The 21,260-nt window shown below is 43.4% G+C and overlaps 1 protein-coding gene across 1 annotated transcript in view; it reads left to right on the forward strand.

Annotated features, from left to right (window-relative positions):
- Positions 1-4,028: 4,028 nt before the first annotated feature.
- The window catches only part of LOC311252642 (thyrotropin-releasing hormone-degrading ectoenzyme-like), a 169,774-nt gene continuing 152,542 nt past the window's right edge, over positions 4,029-21,260 (forward strand). The window contains exons 1-2 of the mRNA XM_084345970.1: positions 4,029-6,739; positions 12,025-12,269. Coding sequence (XP_084202096.1) covers positions 6,245-6,739; positions 12,025-12,269 — 740 coding nt within the window. The 5' untranslated portion in view covers positions 4,029-6,244. The remainder of the gene's footprint in view (positions 6,740-12,024; positions 12,270-21,260) is intronic.

Genomic DNA, 21,260 nt, shown 5'->3' on the forward strand with positions numbered 1-21,260 from the left:
AACAAAAAAACATAAAAATATTTTGTAGATTTTAAAAATTAGAATTAGTTTCTGCTGCTTTTCTGTTCATACAGTACATTGAAAAACACAAGTGTAAACAGTTTCTTTACAATGTCACAGGAATAATAATCAATATTCAACCTTTCCAGAACTTCCTTCACCGGATATATTTATTGTGTTATTGACACATTATGTGTCAGATCACCTGCAGGCTTTTCTCCAGCTCAGAGGACATTTACCTACAGTTACATTTCTCTTCTTGTCCACCAGATGTCCCCGGACTTTCCCTCCTCACCTGATTACCTGCCTGCCACACCCACCCACACACCTGTCCTCACTTCCCTCATCAGCTCTGCACTTACCTGTCCCACTCCGCCCACTGCCTCACCTGTGTCCACTCTCCCTCACCGGCCCTGCAGGTAACTAACCAGCCCGTTCACACTCACACTGGCTTTTACTTTGCTTCTATTTGAATTTCTGTCATCATCTTTTTCATCCAACACCTGTTGCTCTGCGTGTCCAGCTGTGACAACAAAACACCTGGAACAGATTATAAAAACATGCAGCACTGTGACATTTATAAAAAGTCGGCTCTCTTTTGTGTTGCTGTTGATAAGAATGATCGCAGTATTCATGAAATATCAGTGCATTCATAATTTATCTGCTCCTCACATCATCTCAGTGAGTTAACAGCATTTTAGTAAAGAGTCCAGCTTCTATTTAATTAGGCGGTTCTGTAGTGGAGCGTGTCTGAGCCAGAGGAACAACAGCTGGATTCACTGACACCGAGTCACCTGCATCACTCCAGAGTAAAGAGACACCGGCACTGTGTGATCCATTAGCACCATTAACTCTGGTGAATGGTGCCTTTTGACACGGGTAACTATGGTAACTGCACACAACAAAGATGACATTAACATTAAAACTGCTTGAAAATCAGACCAAAATGAATTTAATTTCTGTTAACTAAACTAATAAAAACACTAACGTCTGCCCAACCTTTTATTAATATACTTAATGAATATAAAACCAACAGCAATAAACATACCAGCATAGTGGTACACAGATTATTTTCATATTTTACACCCAGTGGTGGACTGGTCTAATAAAAAGGGCACCAGCTGTATGCAATGGGCCATCAGCGTGTTGAAAGTCATACATTTATATTGAACTGGAAGAGTTCAATGTTCGAAAAAACAAAACAAAAAAACAACAACAAAAAAGAGAAGAAAATGCCTCTTGGATGCCCCTATTGTAGATCGAATATGATAAAGTGCCCTCCTGGATGCCCCTATGGTAGATTAAACATGATAAAGTGCCCTCCTGGATGCCCCTATTGTAGATAAAGCATGATAATGTGCCCTCCTGGATGCCCATATGGTAGATTAAACATGATAAGGTGCCATCCTGGATGCCCATATGGTAGATTAAACATGATAAAATGCCCTCCTGGATGCCCCTATTGTAGATAAAGCATGATAATGTGCCCTCCTGGATGCCCATATGGTAGATTAAACATGATAAAGTGCCCTCCTGGATGCCCATATGGTAGATTAAACATGATAAAGTGCCCTCCTGGATGCCCCTATTGTAGATAAAGCATGATAATGTGCCCTCCTGGATGCCCATATGGTAGATTAAACATGATAAAGTGCCCTCCTGGATGCCCATATGGTAGATTAAACATGATAAAGTGCCCTCCTGGATGCCCATATGGTAGATTACACATGATAAGGTGCCCTCCTGGATGCCCCTTCGGTAGATAAAACATGATAAAGTGTCCTCCTGGATGCCCATATGGTAGATTACACATGATAAGGTGCCCTCCTGGATGCCCCTTCGGTAGATAAAACATGTTGCCTCTCTTCACTATAAATAATCGGGACTTTCTACGAGCTGGTGCCCTTTTTATTTTGTTGCCCCTACCCCTCAAAAATCCTGAGTCCGCCACTGCATTGATGTAAAATCAATCTTCAAATACCTGAAAAACATTATATTGAAACTGCAAATAACCATGTCATAATAGTCACTACCTGTGTTGATAACTATATCATCAATATAAGATGAATCTATAAGTTTATTAATAAGTTTTTATTAGCTTTTAGAAATGTGATGATGAGTGTCTCACCACCTTCATCTCTACGTTACAAACACTCTCTCTTACTCTGAATAATTTATTCATTAAAAAACATTTTCACTGTGTTTTCTCTCAAACAGGGATCACAGGATCATGTTAACTGTTGACACTCACACAAACACACACACACACACACACACACACACACACACACACACACACACACACACACACACACACAATGTTCTGCTTGCATGTTGATGAACAGATTATGGACTTACCTTTCATAGCAGTACAATCTGTGGGCGTCATTCACTGACATGGGAATAGCTGTGTGTGTGTGTGTGTGTGTGTGTGTGTGTATTTGGTTTGGGAAATCTGTCAATATTTTCCTCCGGCAGCAGTGACACAGTCAGTGAGTCACATGTCAGTTTCTCTCTCCCTCACTGGTGCGTGGCTCGACAACACAAATGGAAAAAATAAGTCCTCAAATCCTTTGATAAACTAAAAATACCTCCTTATCAGTAAAACTAATTTTACTTCGTTGCAGGGGATGTTCATGCAGGTCTGCTGGTACACTGAGTGTCTGGTGTCTGTTACAGGCTGATGTGTACATTTTTGTTTGATATGTTCATCATTCATCAATTCATTCATCATTACACAACACAGGGCTGCATAACAGCAACAAGATAGTGATGATAATATGGTCGGTATCTTCATATTAAAAGACTGATGTTCTAGGTTGTTGTGGTGGAGACAGGTCTCTGTGAAGATGTTCTGGATGTTGTGGTGGAGACATGTCTCTGTAAAGACGTTCTGGATGTTGTGGCGGAGACAGGTCTCTGTAAAGATGTGCTGGATGTTGTGGTGGAGACAGGTCTCTGTAAAGATGTGCTGGATGTTGAGGTGGAGACAGGTCTCTGTGAAGATGTTCTGGATGTTGTGGTGGAGACATGTCTCTGTAAAGATGTTCTGGATGTTGTGGTGGACACAGGTCTCTGTGAAGATGTTCTGGATGTTGTGACGGAGACAGGTCTCTGTAAAGATGTGCTGGATGTTGTCATGGAGACAGGTCTCTGTAAAGATGTTCCTGGATGTTGAGGTGGAGACAGGTCTCTGTAAAGACGTTCTGGATGTTGAGGTGGAGACAGGTCTCTGTAAAGACGTTCTGGATGTTGTGGTGGAGACAGGTCTCTGTAAAGACGTTCTGGATGTTGTGGTGGAGACAGATCTCTGTAAAGATGTTCTGGATGTTGTGGTGGAGACATTAACAACTGCAGTTACGTGAAAGGAGAGTTGAACATGTCAGCCCTGTGATGAACTGGTGACTGTGTGCTCTCCCAAACATCTGCTGTGTTTTACTTTTTCGTCGTTTTCTCTTTCAGCTGCTTCAGGAGTCGTGTTTAGTTACTGCTGCTGAGCACACAACATTTCCTGTAATACTGCTTCATAATAAAAGCTTTTAAATGACTAAATCACTTTTGCTGTGGAGAAGTTACAGGAAATGAAACGTGTTTGCAGCTGAATTAGCGGAGAAATCTGCAAAAGAAACGGGCCAACCAGCCACCTCTGGTAGAGGTGTGTGAGTGTGTGTGTGTGAGTGTGTGTGTGTGTCTGTGTGTGTGTGTGTGTGTGTGTCTCTCTCTCTCTCTCTCTGTGTGTGTGTGTGTGACAGCGACTCACTTTTCTTTCATCATTAATTTTCTTTTGTCTGGTTTTGGAGTGAATCCAGAGAGAATCGAACAGAACAGAGTAGAAGAGACAGAGAGGAGACACACACACACACACACACACACACACACACACACACACACACACACACACACACACACAGACACAGACACAGACACACACACACACACACACACACACATACTCTCTCTCTCTCTCTCCCCCTCGCTCTCCCTCAGTCGCTCTCCCTCAGTCGCTCTCTCTCTCTCAGTCAGCGCGTGCCTCTCGGTCTGAGCGGACCGCACGAGACTCTTCCTCAGTCCTCCTCACCATCACCATCCTCGTCCTCTTCCTCTTCCTCCTCCTCCTCCTCCTCCTCCTCGGTGGACGGATGGAGGGATGCTGACAGGCGCTTCACCTCCATCATCTCCACCCTCCTCATCATCACCGGGAGCAGAGGGAGGAGAGGAGCCGCAGCGGCAGCAGCTCTCCGCGGGCTAAAAAGTTGAGGAGGACCCGGTTTAATAACGGGAGCACCGGAGGGGCTGGAGCCCGGCGTTGACCCGGGATAAACCGGCTGACACGGTTTATTTCCACTTTGGACTGCACGGAAACGGATCCGGTGGTTCTGGAGGGATTATTGTGTGTTGAACGGGATCCTGATCTCTCTGTGACGTGTGGGTTCTAACGGATCCGGTGTGGATCGATCACTTTGTCTCTGACGGTCAAACTGATCAGAAACGGATTTCTTGGCGTTAAACGGCGGATCTGTGGACGGACCCTCGGACGGTCCCGGGTGGACCTGACTCCGTCCGGACTGATGGTCACCTCAGCATCCTCCTGAGGTGATAATACAGCAGAAGAAAAAGAGGAGGAGGGGGGCGGCTTTATTTTTAACGGATCACAACCACCGGGAGGTCCCTGATCCCCCAGGGACCCGACCGGACCCGGGTCTCACCGCGTCCCAACTGGGTCGAGAGAAGTCACCGGAAGTGTCATGAACAAAAAGGACTAATTGATGGATTTGAACGCTTCTTCTGTCCTTTTGTTCCGTCCTCTCTAAGATCAATACATTCCTGGGTATCAATCATTTTTAATCCATTTTTCATCCATCAGCCGCCGTGAGCCGTGAAGCTCGGGGGTCGGAGCGAAATGAACCCACGTGCTGGCCGTAAATTATCCACTTAACCCCCTCAAGAGAGACCCGGGACGAGAGACATAGGTTAAGACTGCAGAGAGAGAGTTATTACCCTCAGCACACATCTGCTTTTTGAAGATAAATCAATTAAATGGTTCAAAAAAAGGCGTAAAACCTCATTTAACTTCCAAACAGAGAGACATGTGGAGACACTGTTTCCTCAAGTTTAAACTCAAACTGCTTAATTTTCATGTAAAATCAACTGAAAACAGAGAGATTTGGTAATTTCTTTGCATTTTGGCAAAAAATTGTCAGCAAAAAAAAATAAATTTGAGCCCAAACTCAAATTTCTTCACAAAAATTAAAACATAATACAAAATATTTGCTTGTGAGTTGTGAAGTCATCAGAAAACCCTCTCTCACAGGACTATAAAAGCGAAATGTAATCAAAATAATCTCAGATCTACTTCTTGTTGTACGTCCGAGGCTCCTTTTACTGACCTTAATGTCCTGTAAGGTGTTTTCATCTCCCTCTGAATCATCATAATAATCCCTTAATAGTCCTAGAGGGCTGCATTTATGCTTCATTGCAGGCGTGGAAGTGCTTTAACTCTGAAGAAATTAACTTTATAACTACCCGGGGACGACAACCCGCCGCTTTTAAATCTCCTGTGTTGGTCTGCGCTTCGGTTCAGGATCTCTGTCTTAAAGTGATGAAAATGTGGATTTTAATACATAATCTGTGATTAATCCGGCTTTAACGAGGCTTCATTCACAGTCAACACGTCTCTCTGTGGTCGTGTAGAGTTCATCTCATCCAGCTGATTCCCGGAGAAACTTTATGGATGGTACGCTCACTGTATAGCCACATCCTCAACAGTATACCTCCACCTCCTCCTCCTCCTCCTCCTCATCCTCCTCTAGAACTTGAAATCGAGCCATGCAACATTGATTTTTTTTTTCCTCCTCACCGCAAAACCAAAACGCACACGACCATCTCATTCTTTCTGGTTTGTCAGTTGTGTTGGCTGAAATGTAAGACGCGCCGCGGTGTTGATTTTCCATCTCGACTCTGAAGGAGCTGAAGGACGTTCACGGCGGTTCAGGTCAGAGTTCAGGTTTTTCAGAGATATAACTGCTGGAGTTTCAGCCTCGCTGGCTGGAGGCTTGACGGACCGAGAACAGGAATCTTTTGGAGTGATCCAAAACACAGGAGCGTCTCTGTTTTCACAGTAAATGGTCTGTAAACAAGCTGGAATCTGACCTGAGCATAAATGAGTGGTTTTCTGAAGCAGAAGCGTTTCTGACCCTGAACCTTGAGGACATTTCTTTGCCGTCAGAGTGACACATTCAGCTAAATGGGTCTAAACGACAGCAGCCCCGGCGCCATGCGGAATGGCCGTGGCCTCTCGGACCAGTGGGCCGAGTCGGTGGTGGTCCGGCCTCGAACCACCGAGCGCCACATCACGGTGCACAAACGGATGGTGCTGGGCTTCGCTCTGTCCATCCTCACCCTCATCATAGTCACGGCGGTGGCTGTGGTGCTCAGCGTCCGCTTCGAGGAGTGTGCCGGACGAGATCGCGACGGAGCTGCTGGGGAGTCCGGTTCGAGAGGCAGCGGAGGGTCGGCGAAGTTGAACGGCAGTAAAGGGGAGAGGACGGGCGAGAGGGCGGACGAGGAGGGGGTCCAGCCGTGGAAGAACTCGAGGCTGCCGGGTTCGTTGAGGCCGCGGCACTACGACCTGCAGCTCGCCGTCTACATGGACAACTTCACCTTCTCCGGAGAGGTCAGCATCGAGCTGGAGTGCGTCAACGCCACCAGGTTCATCGTGCTGCACACTGACCGCCTCGAGGTACGGTTTGATGTGGTGAACTTCAGTTATCTTTGTGAGATCCGAGATTGAGTTAGCGTCTCGATTCGGCACTGATCGCTATCGAGTTGCGACAGATATTTTGCAACTTCATATTTCTTGAGGTAAAATGTTTAGTTTTATGTTACGACAACATAAAAAACACTTGGTTAGGGTTCGGAAAAGATCGGCACAAACACATCTGGAGATGTCCCGGTAAAAAGGACGGTTTTGTCACCACAAAAATACCCTGTTGTTTTACACTATTGAATATTGAAACGCAGTCATGAACTGTGGTCAGTGGCTTGGCAGCAATGTGCCATTAAACAGGGAACTGTAGAAACGCAGCACGGAGGCCAGTGACAACGTTTCTGTGGTTTCTTTTTTATATATTTTACTTCAGTCTCTCTTTCAACTCCATGCGCACGTATCCTGAACTTGAACGTGCATCAACGTGTCGCAAAAATGAGCTTGTCCGGTTGCCGATCAGAGTTGGAGCTGATCTACATAATGCACAGTCATTTGACCCGGGAATTATTGTACCCTTTTCCCATTAAGGACAAAAGCCCGATGTTAGTCGGCATTAGCGTTTGTTTTTTTTGAGCCCTCAGAACATTACCAGTAGTAAACCAAAAATAAAAAATCTCTCAGATCCGACCCCATAGAGAGCACCAATGCACTCATTAAATGTAATATAAATCTCCATATTTGATGTTCGTATTTCTTGTAAACATGGAGAGTTTTGGCTCGAGGTCAGCATCAAAGTCTGAGGGTTGGACAGTCATCCTCTGGAAACATGAATATCACAACACATTCTGGTCGGTGGCCACAAGCGTCAAACTCTGACGCTCTACCTCGTCAACACAAGTCGAGACAAGTTTATTTCAAGAGCACGTTTAAAAACAACAAACGTTGACCAAAGTGCCTCTAAAAGCAGATTACAGAAGACAGGAATTTACAGATTAAATAACAAAATAAAGCCCAAAGACAATAAAAACCAAAAAGCGATGAGGCGTCTTCATGATGATAATTCGTAGGATAAAGGAAACCGACGGGTTTTTCACGTGACGGCTCCACAGTCAAGTTAACAATAATATGTAATGTACAACGTCTGGTTAGACTTTCAAAATAAAGCTTTCTGAGAAACAGTTCACATTTTATAACATATAATTACATTTGGTGAGGTTAACGTGCAAAAAATGTTTGTTTTTGTTTGGGAAATGATCACACTTTGGGTTTAAAGGAGCAGTCTGTAGTTTTGGTAAAGAAATGTTAATGAGAAGAGGAAGATCGTCGTTGGCTGATTTTAAATAAACAAACTCTTTGTTTTCATGACTGAATAAACCGCATAAACAAACTGACCATAGAGGACAACACAGTTTATACTGTTTTACTTTGTTTTTATGTGGCGGACCCTGCCACCTTTCTAGCTTCAATCTAAGTTCTGGGGAAAAAATACATATTTCTGAGTTTGTGTTATTACCTCGTTAATATCTTATTTTGTGAGCCAAAGACTTGCTTTTTCTTTTTGCTGTGGTATTGTTTTTTTTTTAATTTTATTTCTAGTATTGTATCAAAGTTTAAAATTCAGGTATTGTGCCCGGCTCAGCTCAGAAAGTGCACATGTATTGAAAAATTAATGTTTTCAGATGACGCTCACGTATTGAATATAATTATTTCACGACGCCAGCCGACTCCTGAGCACCTCAGCGCCGAACCAAAGAGTTTATTTTTAGACGTACTGTGTTATTCAGAGGGCGTAGCGTTGGTGTTGTAGCTGTAGTGAATATCACCTGGAGAGAATTCTGTCAGCGATGACCAATGAGTCTTTTGCACCTGCTCCAAACCCCGCCCCCTTCCCCTCTGTCATCCAATCAGATGTCCATACCATAATGCACAGACGGCGGACAGCTGATGCCTCGCCGCCTGTGGATGTACACAGTTTGAATCTGTTGATAACTTTCCTGATGATTCTCTCCAAACAATCTCTCCTCGTTTGCATCCAGGTCTGCTCTGTGTGCTGGAAAACAAACGCCGCTCTCTAACAAAGAATGTTTATTTCCAGATTTGGCCTCAGAGATTTCCTTAACGAGGCTAATTAACCATCAAAGTTGCTGTTTCAGCCAAATTTCCCCGAGACGTGTGCGCGGTGAGAGAAAGCCTCAGAGAAACGCCCGAGCAACGTGATTTTTCAGGCCGGTCATCTCAGCTAATGTGAGAGGAGGATAAATCTGTCTATTTTGGGCAGAGGCCAATTAAAAACCCTGCAGCCCCCTTTTCTGTTTGCATGCGAGCACACTGTGAATTAAGAGGTGTTGTTGGGCGCCAGGCAGGTCTCCTAAGGTTCCCTCAGAGTCGATGCATTATTAAAAGAAAAATGGTCAGGGTGTGAAAAGGCCAAAAACACAAATGTAGATAAAAATACAACCTGCTGGTAGAAGAGAGGAGGGAGAAAATACTCCTGCTGCACAAAGTGCTTTATTCTCCGAGTCAAAGGAATGTCACGAGTCCAAAATGAATTCAGCATTCAACAAAACCAAAGTGGGAAAGTGCTAAAAGCATCATCACGGTGCTTTTACATGTGCATGTTTTATTACTTGAACTACAATCCTCGACGATGCCTGCTGAGCCGAGCTATCACCAGCTCTTGGGGTGATTTCCTTCCTCCTGAGCAGCGATCGGTTACAGAACAGATGAACTTGCAGCGACCTCGTTGGCGTTTGAAGGTCAATCCCAGGGTCGCATCATTGACCAGAGAGATGTGATCTAAGAAGATAGGATATTCAAACCGCAGCAATGTCTGACAGGGATGACATCAGGCCAGAAATCAAACCAATAAACAAACAATTAAAAAGGCATTTTGGTCGGGAGGAACATTTGAAGGCATCACGGAGTGTAGCATCACGCAGCGTGGCGGTGCGTTCGCTGACTCGCCAGAAAACCGTGAAAAAACATCCTTTTAATCCCCAATGTTTCCTCTCTGTGTCAGCAGCCTCTCTGTTCGTATTGATCAGTTCATTCATCAAAGAGCGAACACACACTCGCAGAAACAGATACAGACACACACACCCGGTGTTTGATTGGCCGAGGGCCGCTGATAGAGACCTAATGGTTCTCATCGCTGCCGGGCATCTTCCCATCAGGAGTTGCTGCTCATCTCAGAGGGTTAGTTTGATGCTCTCAGTTTCTGATTAATGATGTTTGCAAGTGCTGGTGTAGATTTCTTTCATCGTGTCAAGACTTGAGTCATTTATTTTCAGTTGAGTCAGGTTACAAGTCATCACAACACCGGCTCGAGTCCACATCTCTTCCGGCCGGACTCTCTGGCTCTCTCGTTTCTCTTGAAGATCTGCACTGTCAGGACATTTTTGAAGTTCAACAGCTCAAAGATCAGAGTTGAGCTTAAAATGAAAGTTAGTTTTCCACAATGAAAGTCAGCTCATCCATTCAAACGAACTGACTTTGGTCCAAAACTCTGCCATCATAAATTCTGATGGGACTGAGCTCAAAGAGTAGAACAGATGAAATGTAATTCTGCGTTTCCCCCAAACACCACAGTTTCTGTCTTTTACTGACATTTTCCCCACTTCCTGTAGCAGCTGTTTGTGAGAGGACTCGTACCTCGATGTTTTCAGTTTGAGTTTGGCGACACTGCATTTAATTACTTGCAAATCCCCACCATCTTCATTATAAGCTCAGGTCTCATCAGTCAGGATAAGTGAAAACACCTGCGAGGGTTTGCTGCTCTTCTTCACTCACAGTCTGTCGGTGCTGTTTCATCATCATCGCGATCATCATCATCATCATCGTGGTCAGTTTGACTCGGCAGCCTCAGAATGAAATATGAATGAAATAAGGATGAACTTTGGTAAACTGGCTGATTTTCGTTCTGTCTTGCTTGCTTGCTTCATTTCAGCTGTCAGACACGCTTTGCTTCTTTTGAACTCTTCGAAGCCGCCTGCAGCGGGGACCAGGTCACGTCACCGTGGTCGAGTCCAGCATTTCAAATCGCAGCTCGCAGCAAATCAGGTGTTGCTTAGCAACGGCTTTCATCAAACAAACTGTAAAGGCGCTGAGACTGCTGCAAATTTCTAACTTTGAAGTACAGCATTTCACTCCGTTGTGAGGTTTTTTGACTGTTGTGTGACTGCGCTGACTGACCTGAACAACAGAGGGCGCTGTTCACAGTGAAGCTGACTGACAGCAGTTGAAACATGTTCAACCTTCTACCTTCAGCACCTGCTGGCACTGTTTTAAGGCTTTGTCGTTGTAGTTAGATCAATTCATTTATCTGAAGTCAGTGTTTCCCACACATGTGCTTTACTTGGTGGGCTGATCAAGTATATTTAGAGACATTTTGGCTTTTTTTGAATGTAATTTTTTAACTGTATGAATCCGTATTTATTCAAATGAAGCCACCCTGGATCAATTAACTAGTAGACAAACTGCCCTCACTCTACACCTTCCACCTACTATCAATCACACAAGAAACACAGAGAAGAAGAAGCTCTGGTGTGACATCCCTCCTGTAAACACGCGATATAATTAACGACGAGCCTCCTCCACATACGTGATGAAGCCTGACGCTGGGGTGGAGGCGTTACTGTACTGCAGTTTAAATGGGTGCAAATTCGCCCCTAGTTGATTTGTGTCACTCCCCAGGCAACATGTTAAACTCAGGTAAAGCAGAGATTGGGGAGTGACAGTGATCATGCAGGAGTGGGGTGGAGGCTGGGCTTATGATATGACATTAGCAGCAGCAGCCGCATGTGTTTGTAGCTGTTAGTGTACCGAGTTACCGCCTCGAGTTCATTTTTGTCACTCCCCAGGCAACATGTTAAACTCAGAAAAGGCAAAGATTGGGGAGTGACTGTGAATGATTAATTTCCCACCAGGGGATTTTAGTCTCTATAAATGGAAGCTGGGCATCAGCAGCAGCAACTCATAAATGTAGCTGTTCCTGTACAGCAGTTTGTATTTTATATGTTTCAGCGAGAGAGCAGCAAACACAAGTTGATGATCTGAAGTAGCTCTTAACTCTAATCATACATCTTTTAAAAGCTACATTTATCGTTACTAATAAAAGCAAACGTCTGAACCCACGAGAACGAATGATTCCCTTCCTCATTAAACATTTGCAAAGCCGATTATTTGAATATTTAAGATCCTGAATTATATATGTAGCACATACATAAACGAAACCACCAACGAAAAGTGGAATCAAGTTCAAATGAGACTGAGGCTACAGGTGTGTTCATCGCCCTGCTTCCTCTTCTTCCTCCCTTCAGGTGGACCGGGTGTCCGTCACAGCAGAAGGCAGCGCCGGCGGCCGTCAAGCCAACAGGCCGGGGGGCGGAGTGATGCGCATTCACCGCCACTTCCCCTACCCGGCCAATCAGATGTACGTGGTGGTGCTGCACCGCGAGCTGAAGCCGATGAGGGTTTACCGGCTGAACGTGAGCTTCGACGCCGCCATCGAGGACGAGCTGCTGGGCTTCTTCAGGAGCTCCTACACCCTGCAGAGAGAGAGACGGTACACACACTGAAACACACACTGACACACACACACACACACACACACACACACACACACACACACACACTGAAACACACTAATTTTTCCTGCAGCAGCAGGTGGTTCAACTAGAAAAGGTCAACGCTTCACATCCACGACATTGATTAACTCACACAAGCCGCTCACAGTGTGTGTGTGTGTGTATGTGTGTGTGTGTTCCACATATCAAACCACACACACACACATACACACACACACACACCACTCACTCCTTCCTTATGAATTTCCCATAAGCCTCTGCTGCAGAGTTGTTTCCACATCAGATTTCTTCCCCACGGTGCTGATGGGAAACAGACTGTGTGCTGATACATTTATTATTTCACTTTGTGTCTGTGTGGCCTCCATCTGCGTGTGTGTGTGTGTGTGTGTGTGTGTGTGTGTGAGATACCGCAGGGACAGAACATTTTATCTACGTCTGTTCCAGTTATTACAGAAACACAAAGTCATATTTAATTGATGAAATCAGGAGCGCTCACTTGCGATTGGATAGGAGGAACAAAGCCACGGCCATATAAGGACTCTCGGACTGAAAAACGTTGAATCCTGAGGTCATTAAACATGCAGTATTTTCTCTGTATTACACTCCGAGTATTCACAAGCTTTTGATTGGCTGGAAGTTGTGGTGGGTCAGATGAAATACCCTCATATGAGTGTGTTATATTTTTTAACAAACTATTGGCCTCAAAAAAAGTTACTTGCCTCAAAATGAACAGAAATCTCTGCAACTACAAGGTTCACACTTGAGATTAAGAATCAGCAGATCTCACTGGTTCAGAGTAAAAAACAGTTAGTTAGTTACAGAATGAATGTTTAATTTCCGTCCAACAGAATTTGCTTTATTTTGGACGCTAATAATAATAATAATAATAATAATAAACTTTATTCATAAAGCACCTTTAAAAACAGCTTTGACAAACGCAGGAAGCTCAAGAAGACAATATTACAGAATAAACACAAGGAAGCACGTCGGAGGTGAGTTAAAACAAGAAGGCAGAACAGAACAAGTCAATGTGATTAACTACAACTAAAAGGAATAAACGTGATAAAACAGGTAAAGCAAGAGGAAACAAACAAAAAAGTAATATAAAATTAAATAAAAGGGATAATACAGTAAAATGTAGCAGAGCAGTTGGGACATATTGGGTACAGATTCACCCCTGGTTGATTTCTGTCACTCCCCAGACAACATGTTAGTGACGATGATCATTTTAGACTCTGTAGACTGTAGAGAGCCTACAGATGGATGCCGGGGTGGAGGCTGGGCTGATGGCATGAAATTAGCAGCAGCCACATAAAGCTTTTATATGCCATATTGTTTGTATTGTTAGCGTTAAATGCTAGGATTGCTAGCACCCATTTGTGGGCAGGCATCGTTTTTGTTTCTTTTGCTGTCGCTGCTCGGTATTGGAAATGTATTTAGCTTCGGTAAAATGGTTATGAGGTTTTAGCTGAGCGTCTTCTCGTTGAATGGGTATTCTATTGATATTGATCCAATCTATATGTGGACGGTGTCATTTCTCTACAGACATCACATCAGTATTTACTTCAGAATGAGGAGCTAAAGCAAAAAAAGTCGTGTAAAGAAGCAGCTGTAGGATGTTCTGTTAACATCAGCAGTAACTTAATCCAGCTCTGATACGGCTGTAGGAGAGGGAACAGCAAACAGTGAGGCTGATTCAATGAGGTAAGATTGAGACGGATTACACGCTGCATTAGATGCAAATGCACTGAATGATTGTTGGAGAAAAACTGCCAGCAATAAAGTGCATCAAAAACGGGGTTTGACTTCATGAACCTTTTCCGCATGACTTTAAAACTCAAAAACGGTGGTCAGCATATCATTACATGGAGAGATCACAACCAGAGCAGTGAATAATCGTCTATATTTAGAAAATACAGCTGAAGGTAACCGTGCAGAACAACATGTAAATATAAAACATGCATGACTGCGTGTTTTTGACTTTTGTGTCCAAACTTTCTTGCAGATTAAGACATCTGTTCAGAAATAGACTCGTCAACAGTGTCATAAACGAAATGATATACAACTAAAATCATAAATGATATACAGGGAACAAGATGTTCTGAGCCGGAAACATTTGTTGTTTTTCCTGAATTACAATTCAGCCATGATCAACGCTGTCAGAGATCCATTTCCTCATGATTTCACTCATCGATTAGTCATCCATCATTTCACCACTGTGAGCTTCACAAAGGTCGGTCCAGCTTTGTTAAACTGACTAATAACGACAGTATTTCTGTAGCTTTAAAAGGTGTTTTTGTTAAAGGCAGTGACGTGTTCTGTTGTGCAGACAGTAAACCCTCCAACAAACAGATGTTATCAAACTGTAGAGTCGGAGAGCGATGCCTCCGACGGGTCGATGAACGGGGCAGGACAGATGCTGCTGTTTGACTGAGATGACTGATAACAGACACAAACACAAAGCAACAAGACGTTCTGACAAACCAGATTATGTCCTGACATTTATTTAAAGGGAAATATTCAGTTGACCTTTACTGAGTTTTATTATCAAATTCAAGATCATTTCTAGATTTCTTCAGACTGATTGTGATGTTGAAGCTGCATTTTGATAGATTTAGCTCCGTGTTGAGATTGTACACATGATTTTAGTCACAATAGCTCTTTAAGATGGTTGAGTCTAGAATGATGCTGTGACATAAGGCTGAGTTTAAAAGTCCAACTTGTTAGATAGTTTCATCCTGAACTCTTAAAATGCTGATGCCTTGGTCTCGTGGGTCGGACCGACCACCAACACAAAGTGTCAATATTTGATTAGTTTGGAATGAGACTCAATAATCAACAATCTTTCAAATTGGACTGTTTAAAACTTTTAACTTAGCGAAACTGAAAAACACATTTCCAATACATCCTCACACCTAAACGACTGAATAGATCGAGTGCTAGTGCCTCAGTCAGAGTCACTGTCTTCATCATATGGTTGCAGTTTGGTTAGGTTTAGGCGAGAAAACGACTTAGTTAGGTTGAGGAAACCATCGTGTTTTGTATATGTAACTTCAGTTTAGAATGAACCTAGATTACTTAAGTGACGTACACGCACAGTCAACTGCTGAGTGTCCAGGGCCCAAACATCCGTCCACCTGTCGAACTTGCTATTTGTGCTTTTTCGTCATCTGACTTCCTCCTTTGCTGGTAATAATAATTACTGTTGGCAGTTCAAGTTTCTGGAAATATGTTTTAAATTTGTACATGTCATATATACCATATCAACACATCTACAATATGTGTTTTGTTATGGTCAAATAACATGTACACGAGGAGATGGAGGGGGTGTTGGTAGTGATACAGCAAAGCAATAAGGCTGCCAAGCCAGAGACCACTGTTCAAGCCTGTGTTTCAACATTCGTAAGCATGAAACTACTGGATATTTTTATGGAGGCAGTCGTTTTTGTGGAGACCAAACCAGGTATTTTTAGTCCAAAACATGACCTTCTAACCATAACCGAGTGGTTTTTGTGCCTAAACCTAACCAGAGCCTAAACATGGCGTAGAATTAATAATTTAACAGCAAAGAAAAGTAAAGTTGCAACATAAAGAAACGTAAAGGAAAAGTAAACTGCTAACATTTATTCTTGTGATGAGGTTGTGTTTAGTATTTGTGTATTTTAACATAAAAGTTGTCCAGAAGGTGAATATTAACATATTTTCCGTCTCTTCCTGACTCGACATTGAGACAGAACACTTAAACACTTAAACCCACCACTTTGCTGTAACTCCTCACCGGTCAGCTTTAGTCTCTGTAAACCAGCAGCAGTGCTCCCATATTCACTGTTAGCTGCTGTTTGGATCAATATCGGATCAATACAGCAGCTGATGGACCAGCAGAGCTCGATCACAACACAACAACCTGTTAGTTAAAGTGTAATGCTGCAGCAGACAGAAACCTGGTTACTGTCGAATTTGTGCACTAATCTGATTCCTTCAACATCCCGTAGCAGAGGAACACAGACGTGTAAGACAAGGTATTAGAAAAAAGAGCAACACTTTATATAAGGGAACACACATTAATCATTAGGTAGTTGCTTTTTAGCATGCATATGAGTATTGGCTCTTTATTTGTCATTATTAAGCACAATTAGCTAAGAGATTTCCCTCAATAACCTCCTAATTACTGATATTGATAGTATAAGGTTGTACATGAATTACAATTTAATACTCTTTGCTCATTATGGGCCTTGTATAGTGGCAGTACAACCAGGACAGTAATTCTCCTTTAAACACATGTAATAAATATGAAATACTTTCATGTAACTAAAGTGTCAATAGGCCCTTTTCATCCCTGGTATTAACATGCGACCACTTGGGATTTAATCCGTCTTCTCCGATTTATGTCCAAGTTAACACATACATCAACGAGACAAACAGACCCGTTTTTGGTTGATGGTTTTTACACAAAGAAAGAACAGAACATTTGCCGAATTAACAATAAGGCCAAAATAATTAAGAATTTATTAGAGACAGCGTTTCATTAAGTTTGTAAAGTTTCTCCTAACTCAACAACTCACTAAATTGAGCGTTTTTGTAAGGGAGTCTGGTGACTTTCACCACAAACGACAAAGAAATTGCCTATATTGGTTACTGTTTACTGTATTTGTAAAATTTGACATGTGTAGCTTCAATAAAATGTTGTCTTCTTTCAAATAGTTTGTGAAAATAAGTTGAAACCGTGTATTCAAACAGCTGCTAAATGCTGGCAGGTAAGACACAGAAGCAGACAGGCTGGTACAAACTGACACTTTTTACAAGGAAACAAACAACTTCATGTTGTGTATTTAATGCCGAATATACAAGAAGGCACCAATGCTTTATAATTTGTCATTGTAATTTCACACATTTCTTCTAACGTTTCTTCTCACTCAACAACTCTTAAAATCAAGAAATTTGTTAAGGGAGTCTGGCGATGGTGGTTACTGGTTATTTGAAGCAGACAGTGTGTTCACAAACAGCTGCTGCTAACATTGGCAGCTTCGGAGAGCTCAAACATTTCAGGTGTGACCTAGTCAATGGTTAATATGTGTATCCTAATAAAAAAATGTCACTAAAGGAACTTGATAACAAAATGAGTGTTAACTGGTTTGAGATGTGAGCGTGACAATGAATTTGACATTATTGCTGAGAGAGTGGGTGAGAATTATTAAAATAAACTGCTGGAATAAATACATATGGATGTTTCCAGACACATCATGAGGAGAGATGACTAAGGTTGTTTAAAGGTGCCAGTCTCGCTCCATAAATATGTTAATCTGGTGACTAACCAGCTGAGCAGAAAAGACACGTAGTAAAAAACCACAGCTGATTATTTATTTTAAATAATTTCATTCAGAAACAAAATGTCAGATTCAAACGTCGAGAGACTTCAACCGTCCATCTTATACACTGCTGAGTGTGTGTGTTCGTGTGTGTTAGCTTAAGGATTAGCATTATGCATCTGTGTGGCTAATGCTAACACATACACACACACATAGATTGGTTTAATATCCAGAGTTACTATAAACCCCAGGCTGGACTTAAACGCTTAAATGCTGGGAGGGGAGAATTAATTAGCAGAGGCACACACACACACACACACGCACACACACACACACACACACACACACACAGTATCACTGTTTGAGTTTCGTGTTTATCTTTATGCAAATGACGTAAAGCTGAGTTGCGGAGGTGGTTTCCAGTGGGACCAGTCTGAAGCGTCTCTACAGCAGCGTCTGTACACACTCCACTGACCTGCTGTCTGCTGGTCACATGACACGTGACATCAATACACAGATAATGTGCGGAGGACTGCAGCAGAGTAGCTCTTCTGATAGTAGGTCCCTCTCGTCTCGCTGTATCACCATCCCCTCGCCTCGTTTGACTAATTTGAACGTATTCATGGTTTGCAAAACATAAAAAATAGCAACCTTTGATTCCTCTGACTGGGCTGGTTTCAGGAGGATGAACACAGTGAACAAGTACAGGATTATAAAGACTTTTGTGGCTCCAGAGGAAGTTGCATTGTGGGTAATGTAGGCTCCAGGTTTTAAAAGGAAGAAGCATGTGTGGATAAAACAAGGTGATATCTTTGGTTCAGTTTGGCTCATTTGTTTTCCATAATGCGTTCATAGGAGTGCAATGCTTCTACATTACCCACAATGCAACTCGATGCCATTCATCAGATTACAAGCCGCTTTCCTCTGGAGTCAGTTGCCCTTTAATAATCCCCCACACCTTGTGATCTACGTTCCACCTCACCCGTCCTGTTTGCACTTTATCCTCCGGAGCAGCAGGTGCGCTCCGAGCCGCCCACGCAGTCTTTTGCACTTGCCGAGCGTCTGCTTTGCGATTGTCGTCGTGTTTGTGCAATTAAAGCAGAGCCCCTCGCGTCTGATAAAGTGCTCCAGCTGTGAGCTTCTGAAACGGTGCAGGATCCTCTCTCTGCTTTGATGCCGAGCATTCCTGAAGCGCAGACTTCTAAGAGAGACCCGAGTCACCCGAGCAGAAAGGACTGTTTCCTGCCACTCACATCCTGCGAGGAACTTCGTCATTAGACAGACGCTGTTTTTTTGTTTTTTTTTGCAGAGCTCCCTTCTTTAACGAGGAGACGAATTACAGTTAACGAGGAGTGGTACGCCAGCTAACGAGGCTGGGTTTGATGAGGAACAGAGATGTCGGAGTGTTAATGAGAGAGGCAGATGTTAAAGAAGGTTAGGCCAGAGTCTACATACTGATGGAGGCGAGGCAGAAGCTGATTGGTGGACAGATATACCTCATCTGGTCTCTCTCCTCATCTCTCTCGTGCCGACGGAGCAATCCAGTGTAGAGATGAGATGTTTCAGATCAATACTCACTCTGCAGCGTGTGTGTCAGAGGGTTGCCCATCTAACATGGCCGTCGACTGAAGCACCTTAATAAATTCATTCATTCTCAGAGCGTTTTAACCCCTCACACAAACACTCTCACAGGAGGAGGAGGAGGAGGAGGAGGAGGCTAACTGAGGTCTCCATGAATCTGAAGATGTCACTTTTGACTTACCTGATCTTTTCGAGCCAACGCTACAAACTGTGTGAGTGCAGATGGAGGTGTTTGCCCAGAGCGAAATATCTCAACTGCTATTAAATGGATTTGCATTAAATTCATGAAACCCAGAGAGTGAAAAATACCGACTGTGGTGCTTTTCATCTAAAATCACCAGCAGGTTGAAATTACACTCAATCTCTCGGTGTTTATGCCTCTCACACCGGGCCCGGGCTCAGAACCTGCAGCCTTATCTGCACAAAACAAACCGAATATGTGGCCTAAAGACACATGATCGCTATCCTGCCATGTTAGTTTTATGTATAATATGCTCACACAGCTTCAGTCGACAGTCGTGCTAGCAGCTGTGTGGGTGAAATGCTAACATCAACATGCTAACATACTGCAGTTAATGGTCAGGGGAATGTTACCAATGTTTTTTTATTTTAATGTTAGCGTGCTAACAAGAACAGCTGAGGTGTCTCATCTTCTGCCCGTCCATCTCGTAGATGTTCAGACTTAGTGGTGGCTCAGACTCCTGTGGATATATTTCCTTAAAGGATCCGTGTTTGGTCTCGTTGTGCAGTTTCACAGCACGTGAGACACGACGGTTTCGTCCCGTCTGCCAGAACAATGAACATACATTTGTCCATCCATTCATTTATAAAAGCTATTTTCTGCCTCAACTTCCCTTCTTGTCGAGCCGAGCCATGTTTTCCTCCACATATCTCTTCCAGAAACAATCGATTTGATTGGCTCCTTTGAGTGACGCTATAACGATCGCTGTACTAACTGGATTAGCTGCGTCCCTTGAAGATTACTGTATTTTCTCATTCATTCACGGGTCTGGACAGAGCCGTCACTTGCCGGGCCACGGTCCACTATTTGTTGGTGCAAGCTCTAGACCAAAAGGGTCGATGCCATCCAAGAATCATGACGCCACCAGAAAACTAGACGAGGTTCTTGACATTAAAAACACCTGTCATGTGAAAAGTTATTAAAGGAAAATGATTAAGACAAAAACATTGATAAGAGATGCTCCATGTCACCACGTCAGCTTCTCGCTGAGGTTGTGTGACTCGTGCTAAACAGAGATCCGCTCAGCGAGACACTAGTCTTGTCCCGGACTGTCGTGACTTTCAGCCTCGGCCGGTCAAAGTGCTTCTCCATGTCAGTAGTCACAGTGGCTCTGCATCTCATAACATACTCTCCTGTTACCACGCTGATTGACATCTGATTGGTTTCCTCTGACCAGAACATCACGTTCTCTCCCGCCAGCTCGAGTGACGTGATCTTTGGCTGCAGACCAAACTGGGTCATGGCGGCAGGGTGTTGTGGTACAGCATAGTGCTGTGCTACTACTGCTCACCTGAAGAGTTAAAGGCTTTAACTGACCTGTGAGGAAATGTTCCCACACTGAGCTTATTTTAGCATGTTTCACCTCAGAGTAAGTCAGCAGAGTGTCTCTGTGTAAGGTTACAAGATTACAAAGTTAATGTATCATTTCATGTACCTTGACGTTGACCAATAGGATGACAGAGTGCTCTGATGTGTATGTGTAAAGAGGGCGAAGAGGAAGAGGAAGAGGAAGAGGGAAGCTGCTGTCAGTTACCTCAAGTTCCCTCTGAAGGACAGACGGTCCACACTGTCCTCTTCCGTAGCCATGATTTCATACATTTTCGTGACCTATGAACTCGCGTTGGGTCGTGAAACGCGGGGAACTTTGAACTATTTGACCAACTTTGAGGTCTGCATCAGGGTTTTCTGCTCTGGAGTCTTTATGGTGTTTCCTCCTCCACAGGAGCTTCAGGTAAACGGAGCGAGCTCAGAGGAGCAGAACCGCTTCACTGCTTCATGTCTCATATTTAATTTCACATCAGCTGAGTGTGAACAAACTGTTTTTCTCTGACCAGCAGAGT

Source organism: Pagrus pagrus, assembly GCF_965226575.1.
Source record: "Pagrus pagrus genome assembly, chromosome: 23".
In the NCBI taxonomy this organism is placed as follows: domain Eukaryota; kingdom Metazoa; phylum Chordata; class Actinopteri; order Spariformes; family Sparidae; genus Pagrus; species Pagrus pagrus.